General features: G+C 36.5%; 1 protein-coding gene across 1 annotated transcript; it reads left to right on the top strand.

The window, feature by feature from the left end:
- The first annotated feature begins 2020 nt into the window (after positions 1 to 2020).
- Positions 2021 to 8074, top strand: hsd11b1la (hydroxysteroid (11-beta) dehydrogenase 1-like a). The gene is made up of 6 exons (XM_053635442.1): positions 2021 to 2436; positions 3172 to 3302; positions 4283 to 4486; positions 5150 to 5243; positions 5323 to 5488; positions 7327 to 8074. Exons 1-6 carry the CDS (start codon positions 2349 to 2351, stop codon positions 7508 to 7510), a joined length of 867 nt encoding a protein of 288 aa, XP_053491417.1. The 5' UTR covers positions 2021 to 2348; the 3' UTR covers positions 7511 to 8074.
- Positions 8075 to 9884: the final 1810 nt, after the last annotated feature.

Raw genomic sequence — 9884 nt, 5'->3', positions numbered from 1 at the left:
AAGGTTGAGCTGAAAAGCATAAAAAATATTAAGGCGTTAGAGGCAGATGCTGCAAAATGTTTTAAAGTAACAGATTTTAGACATGCATAGACATGCTCTTTCAAATGTACACTTTCTCTCTCTCTCTCTCTCTCTCTCTCTCACACACACACACACACACACACACAAACCCCTCTTCTCCTCCTCATTCCCTCCTAAAGCTCTGCTGACCTACTCCCAAGAGAAATCCTGAACTATGCAGACATGATCATAGGTGAGTTTAATGTAACATGATGATAGTGTGCCATTTAAATGTGGATTCATGTTAAAAAATAAAGTTTCAGTCCTGATTCAGGAGTTGTACAGCTGAGGGTTGTAGCTCTCCTACACTGCACCCAGATGATGCCCCCTTAGCTCATGCTGTCTTGATTGTTTTATATTCTTTATCACTCTGTTCTTCTGTTTCTGTTTGCCTGTTTTACAAATATGACTTGATATCTGTTTAGTGCTGCTTCAAATAAATATGTTTACATAGCATTCATGTTTCTGTATTGCATTATATTTTTTATGCTAGTAAGTGGTGTTAAAATTGTTCTAACCACCAATGAGCCGGTGTGTTATGATGGGGCGTGTTGTGGGCCAGGTGTGGTGGTCCGCTCTGGGTCAGAATGTCCAGGGCCACTTTTTGGTCCCAGTCTGCCTCTGTTCTCATAATTTGCATTTGCAATAGCCTATATTTACATTTTGATGATTGATATTTTGCTTGTGGATTTTTTAAAATTTTATGTGAAATTTATTTATTTTATTTGGCACAAAATTAACTCCATAAAACCTCCTCGCTTGATTTAGCATAACAGGTCAGTGCAGCTCAGTGTGCATGCGCATGTATATGGCAGTCAATGAGAGCGTGTATTACTTTATTCCAGCTTATTTACTTATAATTAAATTATACGACGAGTATAAAAACATTATTGTAAATAAAAGCAACACGTCGGCGATTAACAAAGCTAGAGAAGTAGCGGGGCAGATAATATATGACAGAATAAATGTGTAAGAACATAAAATAAAAAAATAAATATATAATAAAATTATATAAAAGACAATTTAAATATAGGTTCTATAATCAAACTAACATGGTTAATACATACTTGATATCCAAGTACAGTGGATTATAACAAAGTCACATGAATGGGATTTGTTTGTTTGTTTGTTTGTTTGTTGGACTTATTTTTTATTTTTTATTTTATATTTTTTTATTTGTTGTACCCTGTTCATAACATCACCGACTTATTTATTTATTTATTTATTTATTTTGGCTATTTATTTATTTTTGTAAATGCAAATGAATACAAAACAGAATAATAGGATGATCTTTTCGCTACACTGCTCGGCCACGCGCACTCCATGCACTGACTGAATGTTGTGTTGACGTATGTGTGCGTGTGACAAATCACGTGTGATCACATTCTAATACATTTAATACATGCATTTTAATAACATAGACAACATAAAGGCAGAATGTAGAATTTCAGGTAAAAAATTCAGGGTCTAGACAGCAGGGTCTACTGACAACCTTCACAGCCATATTAGAATTATACATTTCTAATTATACAACAGTGCAGTGAGTGGGATTTGTTTGGTATGGATTGTGTTTTGGATAATTCAATATAAATAAAACGTTCAATACAAATGTGTAATAGTGTTTGATGTTTTTACATTATTTATGGTTTTTATGCTAAACATAATTCAAAATTCTGTACAATTAAAGGTTTAGTATAATTACCTAGAATAATAATTTAAGTGATATATGTACATAGATACCAATCATAGGTCCGCATATTGCTAAATTTGGTTGAATTATAAAAGCCAGAAGTGGTACTGAAAATGAAGAGCCGGCTTTTATTGCTGAGCTGAGCTAAATGATCTGGTTCAATAAAAAGAGCTGGAATTCCTATCGCTACTTTTTTTCAGTGTGCACTAGGGCGGAACTATTTCTCCTGACCATTGTTTCCGCCCGACGGGACTACGAAAGCACAAAAGCCAATATAATTCATCAAGCTGTTACCTGCAACAGTGTGATGATTATGATGATGTTGTAATATAATAACAATAGTTATTAACAATAATATAATAATAATTAGCAAATTACTATAATTATAATGCATACACAACGAGTAACAAAAGTATCCTATTAAAATAAAAGATTTAACAGATCAGATTTATGAGCTAGTTTCAGCTTCCGTTGCGCGGTGGTTTAAGCAGACTGTAGGCAGTTTACACTTTGTCCTGGGTGCAGATTGTGCAATCAGAGAGATTAGTAGGCTCTCTAAACATACCTGAGCACAGACCCTCCGCTACAGCTCTTCCCAATGAAGTTTCCCGTTAAAATCCTTTTAGTCGGGAGTCTGAGTGCAGCTTTAATTGCGCTCCAATGGAGTGGCCCCACTTTTAGTGAAGGTGAGTTTGGGTTTATTTTATTTTAAAAAATTTTCCCCTTGCGTTTCACTTCCTGTAAAACAAGTCGCACGACTTGCTCGACTGTTCGGCATAAGTGATTACAGAACAATACAGTGTAAACTGCAAAAGAAAATACAGGAACTATTTTATAACATTACTGAATTCCTCTATAAGTCACACAATACAGTTATAATGAGTACAACTGATAGAAGTACAAGTGATATAAGAAGTTGTGACTGATACCCTGCAAGGATGTTGTGACAGGGATAGTATCCAGTCCTTGTTAACCTGCACACATCAGTAGCTTTAGAATATTTTACTCAAAATATTCACAAAAATGTGACAACTGACCCCACTCTCATGGGGGAAAAGAAGTTATATTGTATTTTATCACTTCAGATGACTTTAAAAAAAAAATCTTTGAGGGTGGTTCAAAATGATGTTCAGTGTGGGAAAGAGGAGGACTGTGGGAGATTTTAATTCATTCACCTTAAGTACATAACAAGTACAACTAAACCCCACTCTATAAAAAGGCTAATCAGTAAAAATATATATTGTTAAATGTTCTAAAAATTCCAAATCAGTGGTATGTTACCCCATGGCAATAACGTGGAGAAGAGGGTAAAAGGTTTTTTTCTCAGCTCCATGACATGAACGTCCAAGGTACAAACTTCACTTTTGCATATGAATTTGTAAACCTGAATGTCTACATTTCTGGGGGGTTTTCTCCCTAAGAGTCTTTGAAAGGCATGAGAGTGCTGGTGACTGGTGCGAGTACTGGAATCGGGGAGCAGGTGGCGTACCACTACGCCCGCATGGGTGCTCAGATTGTCATCACAGCAAGAAGAGAACATGTATTAAAAGAGGTCAGTGGGTGTTTCCCATTTGCATGTGGTTAAGATATTCCAGAATAAAATCCATCCCAAACTTTTCCAGGGCAAGCCTCCCAAATGGCATTAACATTTGACCGAGGCCCCCCTTTTGCAAGATGTCTTTAAAACACATTAAAAATACAGACTTCTGAATATATCCCCCTTTTTTTTTTATTAACAATTACATCTTACATCTTTACATTACATTACATTAGGAATTGATTGTGTGTGTCTGTGTGTGTGTGTGTGTGTGTGTGTGGTTGTCTGAGAGTGAGAATTTATTTTTCACACCGCGGCCACGGCCCCCACTTTGACAACCACTGATCTGGACAACACATGGAGAGGAAAAACAAAGAAAAAAGAAGGAAAAAACCCAGTTGTAACCAGGGTCTGCTTTGTGGTCACTTAAGAACAAACAGTGCCCTCAAATTATGGCACCCTTCATAAAAATCAGCAAAACAATTGTATACAATACACAACTATTGAACATTTTCACTTAAACAATAGGGGGAAACCAATTTTCTCTGTTGAAACACAAATATTTATCAGAAATGTTTGTGCCGCAATTATTGGCACCTCTAAGAAATATTTAAAATAATTCAAATTAAAACAAATATATTTAATTTGCTCTCAGTCCCCAGGAACTTTCCTTTAACAAATTCCTGTTTGCCTGGGGTATAAATATAAGTTTGACTACATGTACAAATCACTATCATCTATTATCATTGTGAAAAACCAGAAACAGACAAAATAGATGGTTGTTGACTTTCACAAAACAGGTAACGGACAGAAAAAAATACCAAAAAAAGTATATAATATAAAATATAATGGTATATAATACCTTTAAGCATAATTAGAGCCACAGAAAGTGTCACATCAGTTGGAACAGTTGGAAATTAACCAGATTTTTTGAATGCTACCAATTATTCTGGAAGGCACTGTGTATACTGTATATGTTGCTTATCTGATTTCAGGTTGTAAAGAAGTGTCTGGATCTGGGAGCTCAGAAAGCCTTGTATATTGCAGCGGACATGGCCGAAACAGCTGATGCAGACCGAGTAGTGGAGTTTGCTGAAGAGCAGCTGAAAGAGCTGGACTACATAGTGCTTAACCACATCGGGCCGAGTCCATATGCGATGTGGGATGGTGATGTGGATCACATTCGATGGCTCATGCAGGTGAGGCAACATAGTAGGTCTACAACACAAAAAAGTGCACGCTACTCGACTCTCAGAATCTCTGAGCGTTTCACACTACACAATCCCTTGTGGTCACTTGTTTGGTGGACGTAGGGGTGTGGACACTCATAGATGAGGTCTTTCACCTGGGAATGTCCTTAGTGATACCTATAAATATCATATGATAACTATAAATTGGGTGCGTCTAAAGTGTCCGTAGTGTATGAATGGGTGTGTGAGTGTGTATGTGATTGTGCCCTGCGATGGACTGGCACCCTGTCCAGGGTGTACCCCACCTCGTGCCCGATGCTTCCTGGGATAGGCTCCAGGTTCCCCGTGACCCTGAAAAGGAGTAAGCAGTAGAGGATGGATGGATGGATGGATGGAACTATAAATGGTTAAAAGTAAAATGTAATTCTTAAATAAATTAAAAATTTTGATCATTGACAGATTGATGTGGTAAGGAGTAAAGCACTTTTGGGCATGCAGTTATTTTAAAATAATCACATTAACCAAATCTTCTTGCTGTAACACTTCTTTGTCAGAGCATTAAGTTATTATCCTGAAAGTTGTGAAAAGCGAGGTGGGGGGGGTGTCTTTGTAACCACTGCTTTGTACTGTCTACAGTTTATTACATTTCACCTTTATTTGTACTATGTGAAGGTGAATTTCCACAGTTATGTGAAAATGGCTGTGAAAGCTCTACCAGCCCTGGAGAAGACTAATGGATCAATAATGGTCATCTCTTCCTTGCTTGGTGAGTAAAGAACTTTTTAAATCTTACTCAGAGATCTGTTCTGACTAAGCAGTCATGTGAATGTTGTTGAACTTTGCAGGTAAAATGTGTTCACCGTTTGCTCTGCCATACACCGCTACTAAATTTGCCCTCAATGGCTTCTTTGGGAGTCTCCAGCATGAGCTGGCTATGAAGCACAGCAACGTAACTGTCACTATCTGCACCCTGGGCCTCATCGACACGGAGTCAGCCATGGAGAAAATCAAGTGAGCCATGCTTAAATACAGCAGATTTATTCTATTTAGAGAAAACTGCTCAATGCTGTACTTCTGATGATTTGATTTCTGATGGTGCACTGTTTACAAGGGATAGATTTGGTGGTGGGCTGAATTGGTGTAAGACGTGAGTCTTAGTGGGAAAGAGTTCATTTCAAGTTGTTTTTACTGGCAGAGAACTGTGGTAAAGTTTCAAGACAATGAAATAGCAGTTGTATTTCCAAGCATATTGTAAACACAAACAAAAATACAGTTACTACATCCTGACCTTTACACATACCCTCCCATCTGCCAACATGGTGCCATTTGACACAAAAAATAAGTGCTCCTGTCCAACCCTCCCATCTACATGTATTGCCCATATATTAGTTATTGAACTTTGTACTTGGTTTCATACACATATTTTTAGTAATTGCACATACTGTAGTTATTGTACAATGTCTGAGTATTGCACATATTTTAGTTATTGCACAAATTCCACTGTTATAGCATGTAACATAGTTGTGCCATAAAATCCATTATTAAATCATCCAGTGCTACCACTACCATGCTTCACTGTTGGGATTGTTTTCTCAGGGTAATGAGTTGTTGGGTTTATATCAATAATAGTGCTTTGTGCAAGTCCAAAAACTTCTATTCAGATCTGAAAACCTTTTTCCACACGTTTAGCGAGTGTCCAAAATGTTTTTTTTGTTGCAAACTTGAAGCAGGATTTCATATGGCTCACAAACCTTCCATATAGCCTAACTTTATGGATTGTCTGTTGTCCTGTGAACAGCTCTTCCCATCTGAACTGTGAATCTCTCCAGCTCCTTCAGAATTATTCTTGGCCTCTTGGTTGCTTCTACTTGGCCTTCCTACTCAGCCACTACCTTTTGGTGGACAGCCTCCTCTAGGCAGAATATGGTTGTGCCATATTCTTTCCATTTTTTAATAATGGATTTAATAGAGCTCTGCATGATGTTCAAATCTTGGTATATTTTTATAACCAACCCTCAAAATCATGTAACACTATAATTACAGACAATTGGACTCCATTCATCAAATTATGCCAGAACTGTTTGTTCTAGAACTAATTTAGGTTTCATAGCAACAGGAGTGAATACTTGTATTTATATATTTGCAAAGGTTTTAGGCACCCTATTTTTTAGTACAAACTTTGTTATAGATTTTTTATTTTATGATTTCTACATTATCAGGTCAGTACAAAAAACATTTTAGATTCCCAAACACTAGTTTTCCAGCACAAAATTAAATGATACAGAAAAATGTTTATATGTCATTAAAGAAAGCAGCATATTATGTAAGAGACCAGTTTTAAGACATAAAACACAATGAAAGCTGCTGGATTTTGCTGCAAAAATAAGGAGCAAGGTCGACAGTCAAAGTCTCCAGAAGAACTGTGGCTGGTTCTGCAAGATGCTCAATAAAACCTACAACTCATTTCCTTATAAAACTGCACTAATTGTTGTTACCAAATATTGACTTTGTTTCATTTACTACTGTTTACTGCTCTTCATGGTATTTTTTGTAATGTAGAAATATTTAATTTCATTATTTTGAAGTCATCTTTACTCTACAGTGTGTGTATATATATATATATATATATATGTGTGTGTGTGTGTGTGTGTGTGTGTGTGTGTGTGTGTGTGTGTGTATTCACTTCATAATTATTTATAATTATTCATAATTCCTATAATTTATGAAGATTCATTAAATACCATAAAATTAAATTTCAATTCCTGGTTGAAACACAACAAAATATAGAAGTGTTCTAGGGGAGTGTATACTTATGCAAGGCATTGTATATCTTTTGTGTCTTGATTCAGAGGCTACATTGACATGCCTGCTTACCCTGCACATGAGGCTGCATATCAGATCATCAAGGCTGGAGCGCTTCGTCAGAGCGAGACCTTCTACCCCTGGTACACCTTCTACTACACACTCTTCAGAGACTGGTTCCCTTACTACAGAGATCTGGTCATTAGGAACAGTTTCATCTACCAGCCATGAGTAGGTGCTGATCACTTGAGCTTGTGGGGTGTTCATTTGGTGTTCTGGATAAATACGGGAGAACAATTATTTAGCATAATATGAATTAACATAAATGGAAAAGTAAGTCGGTTGGTATATTTTATTTGAATCCATTGCTGCCAAAGCTCAGTTCTGAGCACCATGATAGCTCTAGAATTTACTTTTTCCTACCTCTAATCTCTAATTTTCTTACCTTTTTAATGATATGGTATAAATACATGTGTGCTGTGTTGTAAAGTACTTCCATCAAATACTGCATCGTTGACATTTATTCCACAGCCACTGTTGAATGTTTAGTTCTTATTAGTCAGGTGCTGATTCGTTTTCTGTAACAGTGTTAATTTTTTTTGTCTTATTAAGTTCACAAAAGAGAAACTGGTAAAGGAATGACCATCTATATCTGCTATAACACAAATAATAACAGGAACCAACTTGTTTCATGGACGTTCCACAACATTAAACCTAACTATAAACTGACAAAGTTGTTAGCATTGGAAAATTGCTGTGGTATGAGAGAAATAAATCATTTTAGGAGTTTTTTAAGCCAGGGTGGTAATAGTAACTTTGCCTTGCATGCCACATCACACCACCCCATTGCTGATTATTTTCCAATAACAGTCCCATCATGTTTTCTTCCTTATTTACAATGTTAGGGAAATCTTGAATTGACTTTTAAAGTATATTATCACTTTGGATCCACTGTTTCTATGAAGTGACTTAGACGTCTTTCCACTGGATAGTATGATTAAGGCATGCTACAGTTACTAAATAAAATCCAGAACTGTCTGCACCTTGGTTGAGTACTTGTGTTCATTTCTCATCACATAACAGTACACATGCAGAGTAGGAGTAGTTTTGGAAGGTTGTGGGCGGTGACATCAGTTCACATGTGTTAATAATAAACACTAACTACAGGAGCAAAGTTTAAAAATTTACAGATGCTAATACTGAAAATATTAACTAACAATTCTAGCCAGACTTCAAACTATTGTTAGAAATAGTATGCCACTATATTAACAGGGTGGCATCTTTAATAGTTACTTTAATGTTGCCTCCGCAACATTGGGTTGGGTTATCATGTGTGGATGTTATATCTGAGTCTTGGTTTCCTCTGGTTCTACTGTTTCCTCCCAACGATGATAAACATGCCTTTGGTCGATTGTCTACACTAAATTGCCCCTGGGGGTGAATGAGTATAGACTGGTGTCCCATCCAGGCTGTATTCCTGGCACATGACCAGTGTTCCCAGGATTGGTTCTGGATCCACAGTGACCCTGACAGGATACAACCAGAAGAGTTCCTGAACAGAAGATGAGTGAATAACTGAGGTAACAAATTGTGGCATGCTATTTTGACATACTTGTTAGTATGTCATGCAATTTGGGATGCAGCCATAAAGTGACAATTGTGTATGCCCAATGTTCAATACTCATAGTACCTTGATAATAAGGGTAAACAAATACAGCATGTGTACTTCGTTATGTTACAGTGTATTTTCACTGGTAACTGAAATAACTACAAAATGTGAGATTTCCATACTAGACTATCGGATGGAAACGTGTTTTAAAATTCTCTGGATGTGCTCGACTTCCTGCTATTTTATGGGTTTTAAGGGTGTAGAGGGTAAATGTGTTTATGATTCATTACATCATGAACTCAATGACTGACTGATCACTGGAACTCTTTGTATTGGTGTTTTTTTTGTTTGTTTTGTTTTTCAACGGTCTCTTTGATCTGTCCTCAAAGTTATGAACCTTATACTAAAGAAATGAGGAAATACATTGTCATATTGTGAATGTAACGTGTGTCTCCTTACTCCTTTAACAAATGTACTGCCTTCTAATAAAATTACTTTGAATAAAGGTTCTAAGGTGTGCTCAGTTGAGATACCATGCAGGAATTATCACACCATTATTCTTATTGCACTAGCGATTAAATATTGCAGCTGAAGGGCAAAACATTTGACTGTTAGACTTTTTTTTTTGAGACTTTCATGTTTAATAAACTGAGCACTCACTTGTGTACTAACCAGTCTCTCTGATGAGCAGCTTTCAGTGACAGAATGTGATGTTTTTAGCCACTAGCATTAGTAGCATAGTTCAGTCTCTTTTCAAAGTAAATGTATCTTTATTCTTAAGTTATTGTGGTCTCCATATGTGGATCATAGAAACTGTAAAAACTTTGTTTATATCCTCTCAGGTTTGAGAAGTGCAGTCAACCTGAGGAAAATTCAGCTAGCTAATTATAATACCTTGCTTTTTCTCACTGTAGTTTTTAGTCAGTAGTGTCATACATACTGATGGGTCAGTGCTATCACGTTTTCTTGGTTTTGGAAGATCTGCTTACATGTTGT

Source organism: Ictalurus furcatus, chromosome 10 (assembly GCF_023375685.1).
Source record: "Ictalurus furcatus strain D&B chromosome 10, Billie_1.0, whole genome shotgun sequence".
Lineage (NCBI taxonomy): Eukaryota > Metazoa > Chordata > Actinopteri > Siluriformes > Ictaluridae > Ictalurus > Ictalurus furcatus.
The sequence above is the reverse complement of the archived record's forward strand: the minus strand, read 5'-3'. Positions and strand labels throughout refer to the sequence as shown.